The following is a 26,811-nucleotide window of genomic DNA, read 5'->3' on the forward strand; positions in this document are numbered from 1 at the left end:
ATGGATTGCGTCCTCCAACATATTCCACATCTTTGACATGTAATGTCCACAGCTGTGCACGTCGGAAATTTTTTCGGCAGAGGGCGTACTGCGTCGATTGCGTCGGGTCGATGTCCCTCAAAGGCCTCCGTCGAGGGCGACCTCACCAGATGCTATAAATCGGACGCATGTATTTGCATCGAGAACTCGGGGTGCCTTGTGGCTTTCGTCGTTGTGATGTCTTCTTCTTCGACCCCTCTGACTATGCATTCTGGCTTTATGACTGTCAGGGACTGCAAGTCTAAAATGTCGATCACTGACCCGCATTGCATTTGTTTGTGGTGCTTGGGCGAGAGTCAAGACACCGACGAATATTCGAAATGCCATTCGCTGACTGCTAAGGTCTTGCGGGCGCGTAAGCGGATGGTGCCTCGAGGAAAGTGGTATGCCCGACGAAGTCCTTGACTCCGGAGGAATGGGCTGCCTTTAAGGAGCAGATGTTGGCGATTTTCCAATCGCAGGGCACGGTTCCGGTCGCGCTTTCGAACTAAGCCAGCAAGGAACGGTCTTGTACTGTGGCTCGCACGCCTTCGGGCTTGGGTCCTCGACGCGACTTGCTCCCGGAACCTTCGAGTCCTGTTCAGTCAAGGCCCGGGAAAGTCGCAAGAGACGCACCTCCAGGTCTTGGTCCTCGTCCCCAGCGAGACCGCAGAAACCTGCTAAAGGTTCGAAGCCTGCGTCGACTCCGTCGGCGCTCTGTCAGTCGGAATTGGACCTCAAGGCTTTGCCTTCTTATCAGCCACTGGCGCCGTTGTCGACGCCGAAGCTTTCGGTGCCCTCGACGCCGTCAGGGATTTTTGCCCGAAATTTACCATTGGAGTACCCTGATCTGGTGGATCTTCCAAGGCAGGCTACTGCTAAGTCTGTGAGGCCAGTAGTGGACTCCAGGCCCTCTTCAGTCCCCAAACCTGGTTTTCACGTCCCTCTGGATGACATTTATGAGGAGGAAGAAAGTTCTCATTTTGAGGACCCTGTTGAGCAGGATGTGGTTCCTGTCTTTTCTGGAGACAGTCAATTGGAGGAGTTGAGGCACTCTCCATGATGCCAGTGGGTTGGCCACTTCTCCGGAAGTGGAATTTGGGAGGCCTGAGCCTGGGACTCATGGCAATGGGTGACGGAGTATCTGGGCTGGTCCAGTCCTCTGGAAGATTTTGTCCAAGATAATCTTACAGACATCTTAGACCAAGGTCCGTCCTCTGACCCGGTGTTACCTTTTCATCTCAATTTACAGAAAAGGGTGGCGGCTGCTTGACAGTCACCGGAATCTCTTCCGGCTGTTAATGAATCATTGACAAAAAAGTACCGCCCTTCCGTTAGCGACCCCAGCTATTTATCCACTCACTCCACTCCCGAAAGTTTGGTGGTTCAAGCGGTTACGGCCACCTCGAGGCAGGCAACGTACCCTACCATCCCTCCTGATCGGGACGACAAACGTTTCAATGGTTGGGCTCGCAGGGTATTTTCTGCAGAGAGCATGGCATTGAAATCAGCCAGCTCCACCTGTGCCTTAGCAAGGTTCTCCACACTCTGTGGAACTGTTTCTTTAGCGGCTGAGCATATTCCTGAGGGGGAAGAAAGGTATGGTTTCCTTGCTCTCTTGCAAGATGGCAAGGATGCCCTGTGCAAATCCCTTCAGTCTGGTTTGGACACACCGACAGTGTTAGCCAGGCCATGGCTGCAAGCACCATTATACGCATATTTGCGTGGTTGCAGAAGTCTGGTTTTGCTCCCGACGTGCAAGCCCGTCTTCTGAACATGCCCTTTGATGGCGCATATTTGTTTGGTAACAAGGCTGACAAGAGCGTTGTGGGGTTGCAGACCTCGAAAGCTGCAGCAAAATCTTTAAGCTCAGCTGTGCATCAACCTCTGCCTTTTCGTCCTATGGGACAGCAGTGGAGGGGAGCTTCTTTTCGTTACTACTCCTCCTTTGGTAGAACGAGAGGGGCCACCAGTCAAAGGGGCCAGCGAAGAAGCAGCCATGGTGGTCGGGGAACTAGAGGTGCCAAAGCCGCTCGGGCAGCTGCCTCTTTGCCTTCAGGCACTGCAGCAGCCACTCCAAAACAGTCATGAGGCCATGTCCCATGGTTCGCCCGTTGGGGGCAGGCTATCTCAGCATCTCAGAGTGGCGAGCCATTATTGTTGAACAAACATCTCAGGAAGGACAAGTTCAAGATGGTTACTGTTTCTCATATCCTCCAGGCCCTTCAACTTCAGGATTGGTTGGTGTCTCTGGACCTACAGGATGCTTACTTTCATGTGCCGATTCATCCCAAGCACAGAAAGTAACTGAGGTTTGCGCCTGGCGACTCGCACTTTGTTTCGGGTCCTGCCATTCGGATTGACCTCCTCCCGAGGGTCTTCACCAAGCTAATGGTGGTGGTGGCAGACGAGTGGTGATTCACGTTTACCCTTACCTGGACGACTGGCTGATCCGGGCGCGCTCTCCCGAGCAAACACTGGATCACCTCGGTCTCACCTGCCGCTCCCTCCACAAGCTGGGCTTCTCCCTCAATTTCAAGAAGTCGCATCTGACACATTTTCAACGGCTCCAGTACATCGTGGCTCTGTTAGACACGTCCTTGGGGGAAGTGCTTGCCTTCCAAGGTAAGGGCTCAACACAATGTGCAGATGGTGGACAAGTTTCAACATGCCCTGAGTCCTCCCGGCTTTCGAATTCTTAAGGTTGCTCAGCCTCATAGCATCCTGCATTTTTCTGGTGTCAGAAGCCAGGCTGAGGATGAGATCCCTGCAATGGGTCCTCAAGATGCAGTGGTCGCAGTTCTCAGGCAAGATGTCGGATCCTGTTCAGATTCCACTCTCGGTCTCCCAGGATCTTGTGTGGCGGGCCAATGAAGAGAACCTAATGAAGGGGGATCCGTTTTGGCAACCGTGGCCGGAGGTGACTGTAGTGACGGATGCTTCCCTCACAGGATGGTGCGCTCATTCCGACGACTTGACCGCCAGCGGTCATTGGTCTCCATCGGAGTCCAAACTCCACATCAACCTGTTATAGCCGAGGGCCCTCAGGCTAGCCCTGAAGGCTTTTCTGCCATCTCTGCGGGGGAAGAGTGTCCTGATCGTGATGGACAACACAGTGACCATGCATTACCTCAACAAAAAAAGGGTGGTAGGGTCACTCCCGTTGTGCAGGGAGGCAATGCAGCTCTGGGTCTGGGCCATCCAGCAGGGAATTTCGGTCTCGGCAGTTCATCTGGCTGGAGACGAAAATGCGGTGGCAGATGCTCTGAGTAGGCACAGCACAATCTCTCACGTGTGGCAGTTGGCTCAGGAAGTCCTTCAGGAGATGTTTGCCCTTTAGGGAACCCCACAAGTGGATCACTTCGCCACCAGTGCCAACCGGAAGTGCGAGAGATTCTGCTCAAGGGAATTTCCTCTGAAAGGAGCCTTCTGAGACGCGTTCATAGTGGATTGGTCATTCCCACTCCTGTACACGTCATTGCTCAAGTGTTGCAGAGGTTCGGTTCCCACATGATCCTCATTGCTCCGGATTGGGCCATGGGAGCATGGTACCCGGACCTTCTAGAAATGTCCATCTGCCCTCCACGCAGTCTTCCCTACTGAGAGGATCTGTGTCATGTTCTCCATCCAGAGGCCAGGACTCTCAAACTTCACGCTTGGTATCTGAACGGTTGAGGTATAAGGATTGGGACCTCCCAGATGACGTGATGAAGGTGTTTCTTTTTGGCCAGGCGGCCTGCACCAAAATCCCTGTACCGTTGGCGCAAGTTCTGCAACTGATGCAAAGGTCACAATGTTGATCCTTTTCAGTGCTCCATTCCTATGGTTTTGTCTTTCTTTCTTTGGCCCACAGGGGCCTTCAAGTAGGTACCATTAAAGGTTACCTGGCGGCGCAGTCTATATTTAAGCACTCGTCTGAAGAATGTTCTTACTTTAAGATTCCTTTGATCTCTCAATTTCTTAAAGGACTGACTAATGTGTTCCCGCCGTCCCTTTTCCAGGTGCCGGTTTGGGTTTTGAATTTGGTATTGAAATTTCTCATGGGTGCTCCGTTTGAACCTTTGCACTCTTGTCATTTGAGATTGTCCTTCAAGACAGTGTACTTGGTTGTGGTTACTTCCGCTCGCAGAGTGAGTGAATTGCGGACACTTTCTTCTAAGCCACCCTTTACTGTGTTCCACAAGGACAGGGTAGTACTTAAGGTACGCCTGTCCTTTCTACCTAAGGTAGTATCTGTATTTCATTTGAGTCAGAAGGTGGTTCTTCCTTCTTTCTGTCCTCCTCATCCTGGTAATGAAGAACTCCATAGGTTGGGTCCTAGGAGAGCTCTGAGCTTTTATATTTCTAGGATGTCCAGGGTCAGAGTGGACGATAAAATCTTTGTCGGATATGCTGGATACCGATTGGGACAGGCTGTTACCAAACAGACCTTGTCCAGGTGGATTATCCTCACCATTACAGAGTGTTACCGGTTGGCGGGTAAGGACCCCCCTAAAGGGTTGCTTGCTCATTCCACTAGGGAATGGCTACTTCCACTGCCCTCCAACGGGGTGTTCCAATTAGGAATATTTGTGATGCAGCCACATGGGCTTCGATCCACACCTCTGTTAAGCATTACTCCCTGGATACGATCCAGGGTCAGGATATGGCCTTTGGTAAGGCGGTTCTTTATTCCGCAATCTGATTAGGTACTCTAAATTCTTTTTCCTCCTCCATTTCTCTGGTACTGCTTGGGGGAGTCTGTCAAAGATGTGGAATACATTGGAGGACACAATCCATTCGAAGAACAAGTTAGGTACCAACTGGTAACGTCCTTTCGACTGGATGTTCCTCCAACATATTCCACATCGCCCTCCCAGCATTCCTCTCGAGAATTTCCTATGCGATTGCAGCTTACGTTTCCGCAAGGCTATGTGCAGTCCAGCAGGCTTTGGATTGGTGCCACACGTTATGGAGGAAAAAACATGAACTGAGGCTACGGGTGCCGTGCGCCCTACTTATAACATCTGGTAACGTTTCCCTCGACTGAGGCCTTCGAGGGACATCGACCCGACGTCATTGACGCAGAATGCCCTCTGACGAAAAAGTTTCCGAAGTGCACAGCTAAGTTTCTGAAATGCACAGCTGTGGACATTACATGTCAAAGATGTGGAATACGTTGGAGGAACATTCAGTCGAAAGAACGTTACCAGTTGGTAAGTAACTTGTTCTTCTGTAAACTGCTGATTGCAGAGGAGTGTGTGCTGGAACTCTATAAAAGGTGAGGCTTCTGGAGTGAAAAGCAAGTCGACCACTGGAAGCTGAAGTAACTGAATAAGACAACCAGAGAGGCCTTTGTAACACTGTGAAGCGACACTGCAGTCCTCACCCTTTTTTCTACGCAGATTCAAAAAATATAGGGTTACCTGAAATGAATCCCTGGTCCTCCAGGTAAAGATAAAGAAAATATAATATAGCATTGACCAGTGGATTGAAGATGACAAAATCCCTACTCTATTATTTGTAATAAAAAACAATGTATTACAAAAGTACAAAAATACACTGTTTACTCTAAATGCATACATACATTGATTATGCAAAAGAATTTCTTGGCTCACAAACGTTTATCCCATCACACATTCATTCTCCCACTCATGTACCAAACTATCTTAACTAGTTCTAAAGGTGACATCTCATATATCACCATCTCAAACAGTCAGTTGGCAAATTATGTCAACCCTTTCTTCAATACAGGTGTAATTGTCTGTCTATTAGTATCACAAACAATGTTCTAGGTCGACACGTGTTTCGGTTGTCAATAGTGGGCACTAGCAGTCTTGCCCCTTTGTTGCTTCAACCTTCATCAGGACGCAAAGCGAAGTACTCATTGTGTCTTGCTTCAAATATACTGGGGTGAGCCACACCATCTAAAACACATAATAAAATCTCTTGTCATTTCTCTTCTTGTCATCCTGATTGATCATGACAGTTGTTCTGAGTGTAAGTATATAACCTATGCACCTATAATTAATTATAATATTTTTTGTGGTCGAGGTTGAAATACTTGAGCTTGGAACCAACGGGCATATGACTCCCGGGTTTCTTGGATTTTGCAGGCCAACACATAAGACTATATCTAAATACGAGAGCCTGTAAAGGATTTAATCCATGACATCTGCACGCCCTCCAATTACTCAATGTGGAGGTGAGTGTGATGAGTAGAACTAAAAGGAGAGTTATGTTGGCACAAACATTTGGCTGGCTTACAGACATTGCACTCTACTACGGATTTCTCGTCCCCTGGCACTCTGTTCCAGCAGCAACAAAGAATTACAGCCAGTTAGGGAAGGTCTTCCAGCAGGTTCCTCTTGGGGTTAGTTGATCCCGCACCCAAGGGAAGAAGTCATCCCTTCCGGAACTTCAGCACAGCAACAGGGCTTCACCGGGCAGTTCAACGGTCCAGGAGGATGCAGCAAGCTTCGTTCACAGTTTCTTCGCCGGGGTGTTCTTCCCAGTGGTCAACTCTGTCTTCAGTCCAAAAATCCTTGCCTTTTATGCAGGTTTCTCCCATTCATGCACAGCCTAGCTGTCACTCATCCTGCAAGGAAAGCCAGCCAATCAGGACTGGGTGTATTCAGGTTGCCATGGAGACTAAGGACAGGGAAGTTTAGGGCACCCACCTCACTTCCTGCCCGCCAGACACACTGGAGCCAGAGGCGGGTTTCATTACTGAAGCCCGCCAAAGGCAGAACCAACAAAGGGGTTAAACCTGGTATGGCGTGCAAAGTAAAACCCAAGAAAGACCTCACAAACAAGAAATGGCAAAAAAAGATGACCAGGGCCATTTTGACACAATGGCCACCCATGGGTGCTATACTGCAGCTGAGGATTCAGCCTGTCGTAGGAAAGCACAATGGTAGGAAAATTAAACCACTGCCGTAGTCGAGTGCAAAGTCTTTAAGCCGGACCGAAACCCCAGATCCTGAGGACCCTCCCGAAACAGGACGACCCAAGCTCGAGTCACCTCACCAGAGTGCTGGCCTCGAGGAGTGAAGGAAGCCCATCAAGTGTCCAAGATCTGCGTGGTGCTATTTGCTGGTAGCTGAAACCGCAAAGTGCATCTGAACTGAAAAGAGACCGCAACCGTCCTCCCTCTTGTCCCCACGACTGAGGCCTAGGAACCCAGGATCTGCAACACTGCCCCCAGAACAGAAGCCAGCTGAATCCTCTTCTTCTAACCTAATGTACTGTGCTGGCTAAGGGGTACTTACCTCTTTTGTCTGTAGCTTGCATTATCTCACTTGAGACTAGCAGTAGCTGCTTTTTGCAGAGCTGATCTCTGCTCTATCCATCACAAGCCTAACAGCTTGTGGCCTAACAGTGATTTTCTACAAATTCGCAAACTTTGTGCAATACTTTGTGCTAACTAAGAAGTGCCTCGGCTCCATAGAAATTGTTCAAATTGACTTTGGCAGTCCTGTCTCTGCAGAATCTTCTGACCCATCGACCTTGATTCTAACTGTCTCTCATCGGTTCTCCATAAATTTAACTTTTATTGCTGGCAAAGGATCTATCTAGACTTTATCGGGAGATTGAAAAGTGCTTGCATGCTCTGAGAACCTGTTAAACTTTTTCCTTCCCTAATCTTTTCCTTTTCCACAACCTCAGAATTTTACCAAGTGGAAAAGTGATAAATACCAATAATTTCCTAGTAATTGAAGTCACCTCAGGGTGTAGGAAGTGTGTATGAAGCATCTTTAAAGAGTATCTACTTGCTTATGTTGATTCTGAGAATGTGTTATGAAGTGTATTTTTATTGTTGCTCATTGCCCTTTTTAAAGAAGGCTTATATAAAACTGACCATTAAATAAATAATCATTTTACTAGAAAACCTTGCGTTTAAGTGTTGTTTGGATACTTGTATTTGTGGATTTGGATACTACAGCTCTACAGCTCACATTTACCGCTCTTGAGATAAGTCTGTCTGCTCAGTCACTACCAACTTGTGTAGTACAGACCTATGCAAATAGGTGGGTTGCCTAATACCAGGAGGACAAGACTAGTGTAGTCTCCCACAGAGGTTACTGCATACAGCCGTTCCTAACAGTAGAATACAATGGATATAGTTCCAGAAAACAGAGCCCATAAGAATGAAAGAGTGGAAAAAGGCTCCACTCATTTAGGATTAAAAGTAAAAGGCCCAGAAGTCTAGCAAAAAGTGCTGGGGGTCTCACTAGGAGAGGGGATGAAGCACAGCAGTGATTAATCTCCCTAACACCTGCCTTTTCCATATAAGGAATCTATTTTTATAAAAATATAGTCTGAGGACAATATCTCATTTGGCATTAGAGGAGAGTGGGTTTTGTGCCTGCAAGTACTCTACTCACCTCCTAAGAGTTAATCTAGGGCTGCTTTGAAGCACTTTAAATAAGAGAGCCTGGTGAAACTTAAAACAATCTCTAGTACCAAGGAAATAGACATACCTAAACACCCTGGCCACAATGCTTAAGGAAAATCTCCCCAACATTGCCTAGTCAGCATTTGTAAAGCTGCTTGCAAATTGGACAACAGCTATAAACTCCTTCCGCCCCAACCCCAATTTTTCTCTCAATTTGTCTGTGTGCATAGTGTATTTACACTGCTTTAATAGTTTTGCCAAGCTACCAAGTTGTCTAATTCCCATTTTATTTGAAAAGTATTCCTCCAGATAGATTTGCCTTTTAACCTTGGGTCCATGCTTAATGACCGGAAAAAGAAATCCTGTCCAAGATTACATATAAATATATTTTTCTTTTGTCTCCCACAAAAATGATCCCCTACCCAAAACAATCGCAACATCTTGACTTGGACCCCTCACGTGGCATCATTAGACAAGGACAGTTTTGGCGTGGAACCGTTTTGGAGAGGACGTGTCCCCAATGTGCTTTACAGGTCCCACGAGGGTCAGTCTTTGCTTTTACTTTCCTATTGCCATGTGCGTATGCACTTGATAATCTCCAAAGGCCCTTGCTCTTTTACTGAGTGTCGCTGTGCACATAGAGGTTCTGGCTGTCAGGGTTCTCATGGTGCTTGTATTTTTCTGCTGAATGAGAAAACCATGGTTATGTTTGCTTACCTTTCTTTCTCCAATCAATGTTTGCAGGGAAATCGGTGGCCTATATGTCCTACCCAGCTGAGATGAAGCGTGCAATGGAGCAAGATGCACAAATGCAAAATGCAGCAGGAAGGTCAGGGTCACCATACCGTTTGTCCCCGAGAGAAGTCAGCAAGGCATCTCCACAGCCTGATACAAGTTCTGTGCGGTACAGTGCTCCACCAGGTAAATAGATTTTCTCGCTGAGGCATTTAAATTATTTCAACCAAGTAATATAAAGATGTTGCGATATACCTTCCATTAAAAAGGTTACTGCAGGTTGCATCACCTGTGTGGCATACAGTGTTATAATCCATTTTCCCAGATATCCCTGCTTGTCGGTTTGCTGCATGTCATTACTCCCCGGCATCCATTTCCTGGTTCTTGCTCCCTCCCTCCTCCAAGCCCGCCCTACTTTCCTGATTGGTGTGTGGTGTTCGTGTTCCCAGAGCCCTACAGCCTGTCGAGCTCCCTCCTCACCAATTTGGCATTACAAATTTGAGGTGAGCTTGTGTGACTGACTGTGACCCTCCTTGGCCTTAACCTGCTTATTTTCACCTGCTTTATTTATTTATTATTTATTTATTTATTCGCATTTGTTGAGCGCACAGGCAGCCCCGTGGGCATCGTGGCGCTTGTTACAGATATGAAAATGACGTGTTGTACATACAATGAAGTCATTACTTGGTTGCAAGAGAAGAGTAGTAGCTACAGGAGAGGAGGAGAAAAGAGTAAACGACACAAAGGAAGAGGACTTAGTTAAACAAGGTGGTTTTCAATTTTTTTCGAAAGGCAATGAGAGAGGTTTCTGCTCTGAGCGTGCTAGGTAGTGCGTTCCAAAGCTTAGGGGCAATGTAGCGCCGTTCGCCTCTCACTCCCTCCCTCCCACCCTGGCATCCATATCCTGGTTCTTGTCCCTCCCTCCTCCCAGCCTGCCCTCCTTCCCCGATTGGTGGGTCTGCTGATCATCACTGACCCTTCCAGGGCTGCCCCCTGTGGCTAAGGGCCCCAGGCAAAGGGCGGCTCCTTCAGAGGCGGCCCCATATTGTGTCTGCAGGTGTCAGCAGGGGAAGCCAGTGGCCCAGCAGTCAACCATCAGCAACTAAGGAAGGTAAGAGTGGCCCATGTTAGGCTTTGAACCTCTCTACCCTGCAAACCTGTCCATATAGCAGACTCTAAAACCTAGGTTTTCTCCTGTTTGAATATTACATTGTGAAAGTATTTAAAATTGCATTGTGAAACCTAGGCCCTTTCCCCACTATTCTGGACTCTCTCAAACGTAGGTTCGTTTCCTCCTGTTTTTTAAAACTACACTGTGAAAGTAGTGCTGTTCTGTGACTTGCCTTCTAGCAAAGCACTCGTCTAGCGAACCTTTCTACCACTATCTAAGTGCCTGTCATCTTGTCCAATTCTCTACCTGTCCCATCTCTGTCTCGTCTGCTTACACCCTGCCATGTGTCCTTACCTAGTGGTCTCCTCTTCCCACTCCCCTCCTCCTCTCCTCATCTACTCTATGGTGCTTTCTGTCTCTCCTATCTTTTCTAACTGCTTCTCTATCGACTATCCTGCTCTACTCACTAAATCTGGTAGCAAGACGTTTAAAAAGGACATCCTGGTCTCCAACCCAGGCCTCCCTATCGCTGACGCCTATACCAGTGCCTCCTCCAGGCAAACTTTCACTGACAACTTCTTTGTCGTTCCCTCCCCAGGCCTATGGGACTCTATATCTGGTCTATGTGCTCTCTCCCTTCTCTTCCTCTCCCATTAATGGTGGCGCCCGGTGGGAGGCCCTCTTGGCCTCCTTCCACTCCTCTAAGGTCATCATTAATGTTTACCAGAATGGTACCGCCTTGGTCCAAGGCCCTCAAGCCAACCTTCTCCTCTTTGATAGACACTTCACGCTCCTCATCAATTTCCTCTCTTCTCCTGCTATCCCCTCTTTTCCCTCCATGGCTTCCTTGCCTCTCACTGCTGTCTCCTGCTTGGCTACCTTGCCCACGCCTCCTTCCACTTCTGCCCCCCCTTCAGGCTTCTACCTCTGATCTGTAATCGAACCCCCCCACCCCCCGATAGTCTTTCAAGGGCGGCAACCTTCTCCATATTGCCACCCTAAACTCTCGCCCAGCTGTCAAAGACTCCTCTGTCATCTGCCGCCTCCTGGAACAACTTGACCTCGATGTCCTCTGTCTCACCGAGACATGGTTCACGGTCAGCTCTGTCACGAGCTTTGACACTCTCCTTCAGGATAGCTACAAGATCCTCTCTGTGCCCACATCCAACCGTTCCCGGAGGGGGTGTAGCCCTGAGTGGATTCCTGCCTCCGTCATTCCTACGCAGGCCTACTCCTTCGAATGCCTCGTCTGCAGGCTCTCTCTCTCCTAGCCATTCCCTTACTATGGCTACCATCTATCGGCCACCTGGTCAGATATCCTCCTTCCTCTGAGTGGGTGGACCTCTCCTCTTCCCTTAACTCCTCCTTCTAGGGGACTTCAACATCCACCTGGACTCTCTCTCTCTCTCTCTCTCTCTCTCTCTCCCTCTCCCTCTCCCTCTCCCTCTCCCTCTCCCTCTTTCTCTCTCTCCACCTGGACTCTCGTTTTTTCTCTCTCTCTCTCTCCCTCTTTCTCTCTCTCTTTCTCTCCCTCTTTCGTTCTCTCTCTCTCTCTCTCTCTCTCTCTCTCTCTCTTTCTCTTTCTCTCTCTCTCCTCCCCCCCCCCCTCCATCCCCAAACTCACTCGGCAGGGCACACTTTGGATGTTTTGATCTCTTCAGACCTTCCCCGTTCGATTCCCTCCCACCACTCCACTCTCCTGAAGTGATCACTTTCTCCTTTCCTCCCTACTCACCCTCTCCACCCTTCAGGCCTAGCCAACTCCAGCACTGCCACCTACCTTCTCGGTTATCCGACCCATGAAGCATGTGTCAGTTGAAGCTTTCGCCACTACTTTCTCTTCTCCCCCCTTGGCTGACTCACCATGCTCCACTCTGCTATAGCCGATACTCTTCATGTTCTTGCACCTGTCATGAGGATCCGCTTGAAACCCAAATCCAAGTGCAACTCTTGGTACAACTCAGCCCTAGTCACCCTTAAACGTAAGGGCAGGGTGGCTGAGAGGAAATGGCTTGCTTCCGCTTCATCCCCTGACAAACTGCTGCCGCCTGCTCCAAAGGCAATAATGTTTCTCTGTCCACACCAAGAAGAGAGCCCACATACAAGCCTGCGTCTCCGTGGCATGTAACAACTTGACCAAACTCTTTAAAATCTGCAAGGAGCTTGGCAATCCTGCTGCAGTGTCTACCTCTCCTGTCCACTCCCAGGCTCTCTGCATGACCCTGGCTTCTCATTTCATCTCTAAAACTCAGGACATTCTGTCCTCTCTCTCTCTTCCTCTCCCCCCTGCTCTTCCTCTGGCCCTTCTTCGGCCACCTCTCCTCCTTCCTTCTCTGCCCTGTTCTCCCCAGACAAGTTTTCTAGACAAGCCCGATCTATGAAAGTCTCCTGAAAACAGCTTCACCCCTGTTCTTTCAAAACCATCAAGGACCACATTGACACCCGGGCTCCTGCTCTGGCTGATTTCCGCTACCACTCCTTCGCCACTGGAGTCTTCCCCTCCCACCTGAAGCACTCCCTTGTGCACCCTATTCTTAAGAAACCCTCTGCTGACCCTTCCTGCCCAGCTTACTATCGTACAATCTCTATCACTCCTTTCCTTGGCAAACTCCTGGAAAAGCTGGCCATCTCACAGCTTAATCGTCACACTGAATCTGTTGCTTGTCTCCATGACCATCAGTCTGGCTTCAGAGCTGCCAGAAGCACCAAAACTGCTCTCCTGCACCTCCGTGAATACCGGCTTTCCAACCTTGATTCCAACACCTCCTGTGTCCCCATCTTACTTGATCTCTCTTCTGGCTTTGGCACGGTCAACCATGCCATCCTGCTCAATCGTCTCCGTGATAACCTGGGCATCACCGGTCAGGAACTCAATTGGCTGACTTCCTTCCTCTCCGATCGACCCTCCCAGGTCCAACTTGGGTCCTTCCTCTCCTCCATCTTTCTCTACCTGTGGTGTTCCCTAGGGATCTAAGCTATCTCCCTTGCTATGCAACCATTACCTGGCACTTCTTGCCCACTGCATTGCCGCTCTCTGTCCCAACATTCCGTGCTATGCGGATGACACAACTCATTTTCAGGCTCCCTCCCGCCACCTCCTCTCCTTCTCTCATCTCTGTCTGTTAGACATCCAGGGGTGGTGTGCCGCCAATGATCCCTGGCTTAATGCCATTAAGACCTAGATTCTCCTCATCAGCACACCTGCTCCCTCCTTTCCTGTCACTCTCTGGCTGGCCTCTTGGCCCTCTTCCTGCTTCCACCTGAGAGGCTAAAAACCTTGGGGTCCTCTTCGACTCAACACTTTCCTTCTCTCCTCACATCTCTGACGTGTCCAAAAAGTCACACTACCAGCTGAACCTCCTTAGAGGCATTCTTCCTTTCCTTTCCCCAGAAGCTCACTGTCTCCAGAGCTCTGGTTCTCTCTAGGCTGGACTACTGCAACAGCCTCTTTGTAAATCTGTCTGCCTCTACTCTCTGCCCCCTGCAACTCATCCAAAACAGGACTGCGAGACTTGTCCTTAAGCCCAGGGATCGTATCTCTCCAGGGCTGAAATCTCTGCGCTGGCTCCCTAAGTTCAAAACCCTCTGCATTGTCGACAAGGCCTTCTGGAGCCTGGGGCCTGGGACCTCAATACCTTCAACTCTCTCTTCCTAAATCTCTTCCTTCTGGAGCTCTTTGCTCATCTGCCTCCAACTCCCCAGGGTCAGTCGCTTCTCCAAGCAGCGAGTTGGTGGTAGTTCTCCAGCATGGGTTCTGGCATGGATTCACATACTCATGAATATTCCCAGTTGTCAGGCTGGGAATCCTCGGTAAAGAATAAAAACAGTTTCAGTTTCACTTCTGCACTGTCATTCTCCTAACAACCAATCACTGGTCTCTGTGTCTGTTAGGGAGAATTGTCAAAATGTGCTAATTCCTCTCTACCTTAGACCCCCAGCTCTTTAGCTGAACTTTGGGACTTTGAGCTTTTTAATTCTGGTTGTTTTCTGTGTTTATTTCTTTTGGTTATGGAGTTTTAGATAACTCCATAGGCATCATCTTTTCATGTGTGTTACACAGCACCCTCAGTGCAGTGACACAGGGATGTCTTTTAGACTTCCCAAAGGTTTAAATACCTTCTCTGGGAAAAACTACTGTTTCCCAGAGAATGTAAAGTGAAATTGACTTTACTAGTCTTTCCAAAATCCTAGACCCAGCGCACACCAGCTTACAATGGAGTATTGGAGGGGTTACATATTATCCCCTGTGTCTAAATACTTATGTAGCAGTCAAATGCTACCCTTTCCTATTGAAAAGGCTGGTGGCAGTGGTTTTACAACAAACTACCATGATTTTTCCTGACCGCGAACACCGGTAGCTAAAAATCACAGGAGCCATGTTTTTCAAGATGGCGCCTTAAGCCCCTTTGTTTAAACGGGTCCCAGCCTTCTTTTTTCGCTGTTTCTTTTTGGAAAGGTCCTTCTAGAATTTCTCTGCACGCCAAACCAGGTTTGGTCCCTTTGTTCGTGTGCCTTTGGCGGACTTCAGGACTGAAGACCGCCTCTGGCGTCTTAGTGTCTGGGGTGGGCAGGAAGTGAGTGAGGTGCCTGAAACTCCCTGTGCTTAGTCTCCTAGGAGACCCGAATGCACTCTTGCGTGATTGGCTGGCCGACTGTCTGGCAACGACAGCCACCCTGCTGGGTGAGTGACAGCTAGGTTGGAATGATAGGGAGAGAACTGTTTAAAAGGAAAGTCTCTTGGACTGGAAAGCTGAGTTGACCATTGGAATGAAAGAACCGAAGAAGAGCTGGAAGAAGACGGCTGCTGCAACTCCTGGACCGTTGGTTTGCCCGGTGAAGCCCTGCTGCAGGTCTGAATTGCCAAGTTCATCTCGACAGAGAAGCCCCTTCAAGGACAACTTCTCCCTTTGAGTTGGTCGGACCAATCAACTCGTAAGCCACCTGGATACCATTCTCAAGGCTGGATAGGATTAACCAGGGAGAGGGACAACAGCTTGTGTGCTTGAATCTACAGCTACTGGAACTGAAGTGACTCCATTTTGTTTGCGTTTTCCGATGATCCCGTGCAGTACAGGAGTTCCCCAACGTCCTCCCTCTTGTCCCCATGACTGAGGCTCAGGAACAGCGAGATCTGCAGGAACTGCCAGGAACCAACGACTTTAGCTGCATTTGTTTCTTCATACTAAGGTACTGTGCCAACCCGATTGAGAGAACGCACTTGCAATGAAAGTTTGTGAAACTTTCCCAACTTGCAGGCCTAATCAGCTTGTGACCCAGCATATGATTCTTTTCCGCCTAAACTACTTCTGAGAACTTTTGCAAAGACTTTACCGTTTGATACCAGAACTGCTCTTTCCTATCCAACACACTTGCCCATTGACTTTGGCCTAGGCCTATTGACTTGAATTGAACTCTTCTGGTGAACTGAAACTATTTGCACTGTGTAACAAGTATATGTGATCTATTCTACTTACCTTATGCCTTTTTGCTCAATTTTAAGTAACTGAACTGCCATTTGGCTCCTATTTCAGGAGAGCTCAAACTTTCTCAAAATCTTAGTTTTGTATTGAAGTGTATTGGTGTATAATCTTAAATTGCCTCCTTCTAGTGAAATGTTTTCTAAATGATTGTGTAATAAATTAATAAGTGTTTTACCAAGAAACCGTGATTAAAAGTGTCTACTTGAACCACTACGATTGAAAGTCCTCTGTGTAATGACTTCTACTGCTCACATTCACTCTTGATAAGCCTGGCTGCTCAGCTCGCTGCCAAAAACTATGTGGTACAGACTTCTACCAAAGGTTGGTCTGGCTTACACCTATTGTCCTAATTGTGTGTGGTGGTCCCAGAGGGTCCTGCATGCAATTCTGCCTAACTGGGGCACACTGCCTCCAACCAATGACTGCCCTCTACCTAAGCCCCATCTCTGGCAGATTTTTACCGCACGTTCAAGTGTTGGGAGTCCTCGTGCTTAGCTCAGGCTTTTACTGCGTTTTGTGCTTTTTCAAAGAGTTTTACTCAATTTTTTCTGTCAATTGAGCCTCAAGCTACATCAATCTACCCTCCGATTAACGGGGACCCATTCTTCGGATTCTTCAGCGCCCCTCAAGGACGAATTTTCGTCGAGTTTACTTCTTGGAGGATTCCAGAAGCTTCTTAAAGGCCTACGCTGCGTGGACATGGTGGATGAGGAGGATGACTCGGCGCCCCTGTTCAAGATTAGCCCAGGCTACGGCCTGACGAACATCTTTTTAGACGACGGACATTCCATGTGCCTCTACTGCCTGCACTCATACCCGACGCACGTGGAGGATGACCGTGTGTTTTGTCAGGGCATGGCGCCCCGCACGTTGAGCGATCGGCCCAGGCGTCTCAACGAATGGCTGCAGGCCAAGGCCCCTGCTCTGGGTGAATCCCGGCAGCATGTCTCCCCTGCCCAGAAGAAGTTTGAACGGTCTTCTAAAACCTTTGAGGGCACCCATCCCACGGGGGCCCGACATAAGGCTAAGCACCGCGAGTCCACTGTCTCCGGGAGCGCTGTTGCGATGGGCTCCTCGGCGGCCAGGGGAAGTGCAGCGTCTCCAACGGCTTCGACCACGAGCCAATGCTCAGGATCTTCGAAGAAGAGGAAGTCTGACCATCCGGGGAAGCTCTTGGAGAAGACCCAGACAGGTCCTCCAGAGAAGGCCATGTGGGAGCAGGGCTCAGGCCCTCGCCCTAAGGTGAAGGCCGCGGGCTCGACCAAAGACGTGAAGGCCCAGTTTCATTTGACGAAGGCCCCACCTTCCATCGACCACAGTGGCGGATCTGCAGGACTCGGCACCAAAGGCAAGAGTATCTTTTCCTGCCAGGAGGGAGTCCTCTTTTCAGCCCATCGAAAAGGCACCAGAAAAGATGATGCCTATTATTTCACCAAAGCAGTCTCCCTTGGTCGCAGAGAAGGGGGGGCACGGTAGCCCTCCAGGGCACGGATATCTCTTCAGAGGAGGAGCTTACCAACCTCCAGACCTTCCAGGAGGAAGAATGCGTCGAGAGAAGGTCCTACGGGAAGGATCCCGACGAGGGAGATGATGAAGGTGACGACGAGGAGACCGACGAAGAGCAGCAGGGCGTTGAGAGTTTGGAGGACCAGCCTAAGCCGCGATTGGCCCTCTCCTCGATCGCCACAGCCACCTCAGCAACCACCTGGAGATATCTCGGTGGACATTCTTGCTGCTCTGCATACCCTATGGTCGGAGATCCGGAGGATGCCTCTTACGCCGACGGCCCCTGTTCCATCCGGGGAACCACCATCCAAGAAGAGGAGAGTTCCTCTTCGGCAGCCTCGGCAGCCTCCGCAGCCCCCGCACCCCAGATAGTGAGGGGAAGAAGTTGGATGCCATGGGGCGTAGAGTTATCACGTCGGCAGCGACTACCATCAAGGCCGCCAATACCCTTGCCATTGTGGCACGTTACGACGGGGAGCTTTAGTTCAAGATCGCTCCCATCCTGGACTTCCTTCCCGATGACAAGAGGGCGGAAACTTTGGAGATCCTACAAGAAGGCCAGATGGCATCAGACCACACCATTACACTACAGTGGCCACGCACATCGCAGATACAGGGTTCTGCCAAATGGGCAACAGTGTTTTCCTTTGTCAGCGGGGCTGGCTGAGGGCGACGAATTTTCGCCAAGATGTTCAGTTGAAGGTGTTGGACATGCCCTTCGGGGACTATTTGTTTGAGAAGACCGTGGACGAGCCTCTTCAGGCCATCAAGGGGGACACTGCATCGGCTCGTGCCTTGGGTACGCTTCAGCAGCGCAGGTTGTCCTTTCGGACTTCCGGCGGAAAATCCGAAGGTTCCTCCAAAGGATTTGGTGGAGGTGCTTTGTCCTACTGTCAACCCTCTCGCTCGTCAGCCCAGGAGACCTCCGGGGCCGTGCCAAATCTGGAGGAGGACCTCATTGTCGCCAAGGCAACCAAGGCGGCGCTTCGACGTTAAAACAGGATTGAATCGGTCGTGGCGTCGGGCCCCCTCCCGTGCACCCTGGTGGGAGACAGGCTGGTGAATTTCGTCAGCGTGTGGGAGCTCCTCTCCACCGACCATTGGGTGCTGGATGCTCTCGACCAAGGACACACCCTGGAGTTCCAACGGAAGTGTCCCCATATACCACCAGTGGCCCGGCAGGAAAACCACGTCCCTCTGCTTCTGCTGGCGGTGCGGGCCATGCTAAAAAAGGGTGCAATAGAGCTCGTCTCAAAGAGGCTCCGGAGGGTACTCTTGTTACTTCCTCGTCAATAAGAAGACAGACGGTTGGAGGCCCATCCTAGACCTCCACCGTCTGAACAAGTACATCAAGTCTCAAAGGTTCCTGATGGTGACTCTTCAGCACATGCTAGGACAGCTATAAGAGGGGGGATTTTCGATCATCGCTGGACTTGGAAGATGCCTATTTTCACATACCTATACACAAGGGCCACCGCAAGTTCCTGAGCTTCGTGGTTCAAGGGCAATATTACCAGTTCAAGGCCCTTCCCTTCGGATTGAAGTCGGCGCCAAGGGTTTACACAAAGTGCCTGGCGCCACAGCTACGTCTGCGAGGGATCCACGTGTACCATTACCTGGACGTCTGGCTCAGCCAGGCAAGCTCAAGAGACATCGCCGTTGAATACACAGCGAGGACTGTCCAACACTTGATGGATCTGGGGTTCTCTGTGAACTATGCAAAGTCCTGCTCGACTCCGACTATTTGGCTCGTTCCTGCCAGTGAAGGCTCCGGCCCGGGCGTGGGAGCTCAATGTTGTGCTTACTAGGCTCATGGGTCCTCCGTTCGAGTATGCATTCGGCGCCACTGCCATTTTTGTGTGGAAAATAGCTTTTCTTGTGGCCATCACCTCTGCAAGATAAGTGGGAGAGATCCAGTCCCTCTCTTTTAAACCACCCTATTTGACATTCCACGAGACAAGGGGAGTGCTACGGACTAACCCCTCCTTCATGCCCATGGTGCTGTAAGACTCATCTAAACCAGCCCTTGGCATTACCTGTATTCTTCCCGATGCCTTTGTCGCCGTCTGAGAGGACTTTGCACTCGCTGGATGTGGCTAGCGCGCTGAAGTTCTTTGTAGACGTCACGAAGTGTTTCCGGAAGACATTGCAAGTTTTTGTGAACTTTGGTCCTGTGAACCATGGGAAGGCCCTCTCCAAGGTTTCCATTTCTAGGTGGCTCTCTGGCTGCATCCCCCATTGTCACGAGTTGGCAAACCGACCGTTGCTGGCCATCCGAGAGCCCATTCGACCAGAGCGATTGCTGAAACTACAGCGTTCCTGTCTGGTGTGCCCCTGCTTGACATCTGCAGGGCTGCTACGTGGAGGTCGACGCACACCTTCACGAAGTTGTACTGCATAGACAGGGATTCCAGGGAGGAGTCAAGAGTCGGCCAAGCAGTGTTGCGCAACCTGTTTGCTTGAAGGTGAGCTTGGTGAGGAGGTAAGAGTTGCTTAATGTTAAGATGCTTAATGTTGAGCCTTGCCACCTCCCGTGGTTGTGCATGTGTGTACTGCTATGTATTCTTTATTCATGAGCATGTGAATCAATGCCAGACCCCATGTTGGAGAAGGAACAAGTTACTTACCTGTAACTGTTGTACTCCTATGTCCCGTCCCCTTTCTTCCATAATTATGGGACATCTCTCCGTCCTGTGGGACGGGACCGGAGCACTTTGTAAAAAGCATCCACATTTTTTTCAAAAATGTGTCCCTTCTCTCTTTCCTGCGTGGGGCCCGGCACGCGGCCGTAACCCCGCCCACCTTGGCTCCGCATCGCCCATCAGTCCTTTTCTCCACATGATCGGGGCCGGATGCACTTGCATCCTCGGAAGACTTTCTTCCCTCTTTTTCCCCTCTCTGGCTCTTGCTAGCGTTCGTTTACTAGTCTGTCTATGTCTTTTAAACTAGATTTTCCAGACTGTTCATCGTGTCACCGTCGCTTCGCGAGGGCGGATCCCCATCCTCTTAGTTTAGAGTGTTTGGGTCCGGAACACCATTGGGACTCCTGTTTTTACTGTGACTCCCTTTCGGTCCGGGCACTTCAACGTCGGTTGGAGTGGTGGGAGGAGGTGTTCGGACGGACTCCTCCTTCGCATTTTCAGGCGTTCATCGACGAGAAGAAAAAACGGCCGGTAAATTCTTTACTTTTCAGAGCACCCCGGCCGGGGGATACCTTTCCAGGTTCCTCTCCAGCCGGGAGGGGCATTGATCGCTCTGTTACCGGGGTTCGCCCTGAGGTGCCTGTCGGGCCCAATAATTCTACCGGAGTTTTCTCCGAGGGTCTCCGTAAGGGGCCTGTGTCCACCGGAGTTCGCTCCGATGCCCCTCCTGTGGGGGCTGTTTGTAGACCCAGTTCTACTGAGTCGTGGGGTACCGGAGCTTGGTCTGAGGCCACTCTTTCGGCTTCCCTCAAAAACAAAACCGGAGTGCGCCCGAGGTCTTGGCTGGGCTTGAGGTTACCGAACGGATGTTCGAGGCCCGTGCCGATAAGGCTTCTAGCGGGGGCCTAGGTCCCTCATACAGAGGCTAAGGATACCAACAGTTCTGAGGGGCCAGGCAAGGCCCTGTCGGTGACAGCGCACCATTCCCGCTCTTGTGGTGACACCAGATCTGTTGAGGGGGCAAAGAAGAAAGTTTCTTCTTTTACCGGCAGTGCCGAGGCCCTTCCTTCGAAGGCTAAGTTGGTGGTTGGTATGTCGCAGAAACATTCTAGGCCCCATAGTACCGGCTCTGCCGAGGTTCCTTACGTTAAGGCTAAAATTAAGACCCCTGACACATCGACGGGGACCCCTGCCTCACTTCCTCATGTGCCGCAGTTCCCCTCAGATGAGGACAAAATGGCGGCTGTTCCCGCCACGACCACGGCGCCATTTTAGGTACTACCCCTACAACTACGCCATCGGCCCCTGGTGTAGGGTTCGGTCCTTCGGGTGAACCTAAGGTCCCTTGTGCGCATCCTTACCGGCCGGTTTATGATTGTTGAACGCCCGGATGCCTCTTCCGCACAATGTTTCGTTGCCCGTGGGGGCGGCTCCCCTGATTCATGTGGATTCGTCGGTGGAGGGGCCGGTGTGGCACCCTTCACCGTTGCGTCCCTGGATTTGTCCACCTCATGAGAGGCCTCCTCAGGTTCTGAAACAATCTCCTGAGGACGCTTTTTTCGGTAGATTTCAAACGCTTATGCGCACCAACCCCTTGAGGGAATATTTCAAAGGGCTTTTCAAGGAGATATGTCCACCCGCGCCTCCGGCTCCACCCGTTCTGACGGTGGTCCCGCCGGTGCCTCCCCTGCCCGTGGTGCCTCCCCCTGCGCTTCCGCCTGTGCCACCATTGTCCCCAGTGGACAAGGCAGTGCCTGACACGGCTCAGCAGGATCCCGACCTGTCAGAAGACCCTCAAGGCGATCAGGACAACAAGGACCTTCCCCGCTCTATCAGAGCTTTCCATGACCGGGTGCTGGACATGAGTTTCTTAGATGTTCCGGTGCCCGAAGCACCTGCTCCGCAGGAGGGCGTGCTTTCTGGGGCGTTCACCTTGTCTCCTTTGGAGCGTACTGGCCTGTTCTTGCAGAAGGACGTTCTGGCCGAGGTCCGTAGAGTTTGGGAAAAGCCACACTCGGGACTTTTTGTCAATAAAAATATTGACACGAGGTACAGGCTGCATTCTTCGGAAGAAGTGGCCTTGTCGTCTTGTCCGCCTCCCTCCTCCACAGTGGTGGCTGCGGCTACGTTGCAATCCAGGCTTGCAGCATCCTCCTCTGCGACAGCTACTCAGGTCTTGGGAAAGGAGGACAAGCTCCTGGACTCCCTAGGGAGGAACATCTTTGCCAATTCGGTCCTTACAGCTCAGGCAGGCCAATGCAGAATTGATTTTGGCGGGAGCTAACATGCTGATGTGGATAGGTCTGTCGGAGTTTGAGGAGCACATTCCGGTCGAGAAGTTGGAGGATTTCAGAGGAGGCCTTTCCGATGCCAGGGTCTTGGCCCAGGATCTCCTGGAGGCTGCGGCTCATCATGTAGACACCTCGGCTCGGGGTCTGATGCTTGGGGTTGATACCTCGCAGCAAGCGTGGTTGCATGCCACTAAGTTCTTGAAGGAGGTGCAAGACAAGGTTCTGGACCTTCCATTTGATGGTAGGAGCTTTTTCACTCTTCTACTGATGTAGAGCTCACCAAAACCAAATACAGCACTCAGACGACTAAATCGTGGTCTGTTCTGGTTAAAGCTCCTTTCAAGGCTCAAAGGCCATTGTCGCAAGGTCGACCGTCCTCTGGTTTTAGGGGCTTCCTCGACCGCAAATCTCACAGAGTGGATACTCCTGCGGGGAATAACCGCCATAGACAACAAAGTACGTGGTATTTCTCCCGCTCCTCAGCCTTTTCATCAGGTTCAGGTGGCACCACCACCGATAAGCCTGCCAAATGAGGGTTTTCCGCGCTCGCACGAGACCCCGGTGGGAGGACGCATTGCGTCTCATTGGGAGGCGTGGCAGGCCATCACAGAAGACAGATGGGTCTTGTCAGTTGCTCGAGCGGGCTTCCCCTTACGTTTACCCCCTACCCCACCCCTCAACCCTCCTTTTCAGCTGTCGGGCTCACCCTCACTCAAGGCCGAGGTTCAGAAGCTTCTGCACCTCCGAGCTGTGGAACCCGTTCCCTTTGGGGAGCGACGGGAGGGCTTCTACACCCGGCTGTTTACGGTGCCCAAACCCAACCAGGCTGGCCTGCGCACCATCCTAGACCTTTCCCAGTTCAATCTTTTCCTACCCCTAGAGAAATTCAAGATGATCACGCCCGGCCAGATTTGCTCCTCTTTGCAGGTGGGCGATTGGCTCAGCGTGGTGGATCTTCAGGATGAGTACATGCATATCCTGATTTGGAATCCACACAGGAGATACCTCCGCTTCTCTTTGGGAGAGGAGCACTTCCAGTTTCGGGTGCTTCCTTTTGGCCTCAGTTCGGCGCCACGTGTCTTCACGAAGATGATGTCGCTGATTGCGGCCTATCTTCGAATCCAGGGTATGCATGTGTATCCCTATTTGAACGACTGGCTCCTACGCAGCCCTTGTCCGTTGGCAGCAGCGGACAACCTCCAGTCTCTCCTTCAGCTCCTGTTCCATCTTGGGCTATCGGTGAACTGGCGGAAATCCTCCATGACGGTCTCACAGGACCGGACTTTCCTGGGTTTTCGTTGGAACACGATAGACTGCCGAGTGTATCTGACCGGGGACAGAATGGCGGATCTGTTGGCCACGTGTCAGATGTTTACGCAGTCGGAGAGCATGTCGGCCTGGTGGTTCCAGAGGCTTCTGGGCCTCATGGCCTCGTGTGTACTGGCTCTTCCTCTTGCTCGTCTCAAAATTAGATGGACCCAGATGGCTCTACGGAGTTCCTGTCGTCAGGCTGTGGACCCGGATTCCAAGCGGATAATGATTCTGGATTCCATGAGAGTGGACCTGGACTGGTGGTCATCTCTCAGCAACCTGTCGGTGGGCGTGGGGTTCCAGGACCCAGCCCCCATGGTGACGATCACAACAGACTCCTCCCTTTTGGGGTGGGGTGCGACGTTCAATCTTCTTCAGGTCTCGGACCTCTGGTCACCTCAGGACAAGCTCCTGCACATAAATCATTTGGAGCTTCTAGCGATTTTTCTGGCGCTCAAGGCGTTCAGACCTTTCATTGTCGTCAAGGTGGTCCGCATAAGAACGGACAATGCGATATCAATGTATTACATAAACAAGCAAGGGGGAACAAAGTCTCCCCCTCTCGTGGACCTGTCAGTGCACATCCCAGGCCAGCTGAATGTCACCGCGGATGCCCTCAGTCGGCGGACAGTGGTCAGCTACGAGTGGAAGTTGAAGGCGGAGATCCTCTCATGGATTTTCTCGCGTTGGGGCACACCGGAGGTGGACCTCTTCGCCACAGCGGTAAACAAGAAGCTTCCTCAGTACGCCTCCAGAGGGGGGCTGGGAGCCTCCTCTCTGGGGGATGCACTCGAGATTCCATGGCACGACATGAGAGATTACGCCTTCCTGCCTCTTCCCCTAGTTCATTGAGCAATTTGGAAGTTGAAGAGCTCTGTCAACTGTTCTCTTCTACTGATTGCTCTGTGGTGGCCGGCCAGGTTTTGGTTCTCAGAACTTCAACACCTGTCGGTGTGTCCGCCGATCAGGTTACCAGTAACTCCCAATCTTCTTCACCAAGGGGAACAGCAGATGTGGCACCCCTCCCCACAATCGCTCAACTTGGCGGCATTGTGCCTGAGTTCACGTCTCTAGAGCATTTGGGTTTGTCTGCGGATAACATGCGCATTATCCAGGCAGCCAGGAAACCCTCGACCAGATCCCAATACAAGAGTAAATGGCTCAGGTTCTGTCATTGGTGTTTGGAGAAAGAATTGGACCCGAGGGTGGCAACGATTGACACGGTGCTGTCCTTCATATCCTCCTTAGCAGAGTCAGGGGTTCATGTTCTGTTTTGCAGGACTTATCTCTCGGCGATTTCCGCTTACCTCTCTACAAACCGGTGTTCTTATTCTTTAACTAACCCGGTGGTGAAGAGACTTTTTGCTGGCTTGACACGCATCTACCCTCCGGTTCGTAGTCTGCACCCGCCTTGGGACCTAAATGTAGTCCTGACAGCGCTGTGCCATAAACCCTTTGAGCCAATGGCTACGGTTGACCTCAAGTACGTGTCCTGGAAAGTGTCCTTTCTGGTAGCCATTACGTCAGCGAGGAGCGTGAGTGAGCTCCAGGCATTGTCGGTGGAGCATCCTTTCTTGGTCTTTCAGAAGGACAAGGTAGTCCTTCAGACGAACCCAGCTTTCCTACCAAAGGTAGTGACCGAATTCCATCTGAATCAGTCTTTCCCTTCCAGTCTTTTTTCCGAACCCTGCCTCAGAGGCGGAAAGGGTTCTACACTGCCTGGATGTCCGAAGAGCTCTTAAGTTCTACCTGGACAGGACTTCCGAGCTTCGGAGCCCTTCTCAACTGTTTGTGACCTTCGGTAAACCTCAGGGCAGGCCGGTGTCTAAGGAATCTATTTCCAGCTGGATTATCGCCTGTATCACGGAATCTTTCACCGTCCAAAAGCTGAAACCTCCTAAAGGTATCCATGCACACCAGTTGCGAGGCAAGGCAGCCGCGGTTGCTTTTCAGAAGTATGTTCCCTGGGAGACCATCGCTAAAGTGGCTACTTGGGCCTCCCCATCTGCTTTCTGTAAGCATAACTGCCTCGATATGAGCTCTAGAGCTGACGCTCAGTTCGGCCAGGCTGTGCTGAAGAACCTGTTTCAGTAAGGGGCATTTCCATCCACCCATAGTTCCTGTAAGGAGTGCTTGGGAATCTCCCATAAGTATGGAGGAAAGGGGACGGGACGTAGGAGTATTACCAGGTTACTCACCGTAGTGACCGCCATACTCCTAGTCCATAGTCCCCTTTCCTCCATACGCCCGCCCGGCGTCCCCTCTAATAAGGTTCCTCTGTTATTGCTAATGGGTCTTGACCCTGCGATAGAAAAGGACTGATGGGCGATGCGCCGGGCGCAGCCAAGGGGGGCGGGGTTACGGCCGCGTGTCGGGCCGCGTGCCGGGCCCCGCGCAGGAAAGAGAGAAGGGACACATTTTTAAAAAAAATGTGGATGCTTTTTACAAAGTGCTCCGGTCCCGTCCCACAGGACGGAGAGATGTCCCATAAGTATGGATGAAAGGGGACTATGGACTAGGAGTAAGGTGATCACTACGGTGAGTAACGTGGTAATTCTCCTGCATGGGTCTGACATGGATTCACATGCGAACCCTCCCGCCTACCCCTCTGCGGCTGTTCTCTTGGTCCTACTGCCGCTTTACGTGCTACCAAATCTGAAGATGGCTGCCAGAGGAGGGTCTTGGGTAGAGGGCAGTCATTGGCTGAGGCAGTATGATCCAGAGACCAGTGATTGGTTGTTAGCAGAAAGACTGTTCAGAAGTGAAACAGAAACTGATTTTTTCTTTACCGAGGATTCCCAGCCTGACGACTGGTAATATTCATGAGCATGTGAATCCATGCCAGACCCATGCTGGAGAACAACAGTTACAGCTAAGTAACTTGTTCCATCTGAGGCCGTACATAAGCTCCAATCTTATTAAAAGGCTGTACCGCCTGAGAATATGGTAGCCTGGACAGAGCGGCCAGGCTGATTTTAGGATGGAGAGAGGGCTGTAACTTGGTACAAAGAAGTTGTAGCAAACATATCATCCAAAGAAACACTGAAACACTATTGTAAACATAAATGTTTTATTTGAGTACAAGTTGGGTCAGATACATCTTGGCGAAATAAGTACTATAGAATATCAAATAAACACAATTCGAAAAACCAACTCAATACTTAGGGGATACAACCGAAAGTATTACTTTATTAAGAATAACGGTCAGCAGTCAAACCTATTACACATTCAGAATGCAAGTAGCTATTCTTGGAGAGTAAAACCAGGTTACATATACTTTTTGAATGCAGTTATTAATGCAATGGTAGTAGATCGTGTTAGTCATGATGTGACACTCGGT

The 26,811-nt window shown here is 50.7% G+C and overlaps 1 protein-coding gene across 7 annotated transcripts in view; it reads left to right on the forward strand.

Annotated features, from left to right (window-relative positions):
• Nucleotides 1–26,811, forward strand: part of NCOR1 (nuclear receptor corepressor 1) — a 2,268,409-nt gene that overhangs the window by 1,118,253 nt on the left and 1,123,345 nt on the right. For all 7 annotated transcript variants that reach the window (XM_069615218.1, XM_069615220.1, XM_069615222.1 and 4 more), the window contains one exon: nt 9,140–9,316. In XM_069615218.1, the coding sequence (XP_069471319.1) occupies nt 9,140–9,316 (177 nt within the window). The remainder of the gene's footprint in view (nt 1–9,139; nt 9,317–26,811) is intronic.

The sequence above is a fragment of the Ambystoma mexicanum genome, chromosome 9 (assembly GCF_040938575.1).
Source record: "Ambystoma mexicanum isolate Mex_15411 chromosome 9, UKY_AmexF1_1, whole genome shotgun sequence".
NCBI classification, from domain to species: Eukaryota; Metazoa; Chordata; class Amphibia; order Caudata; family Ambystomatidae; genus Ambystoma; species Ambystoma mexicanum.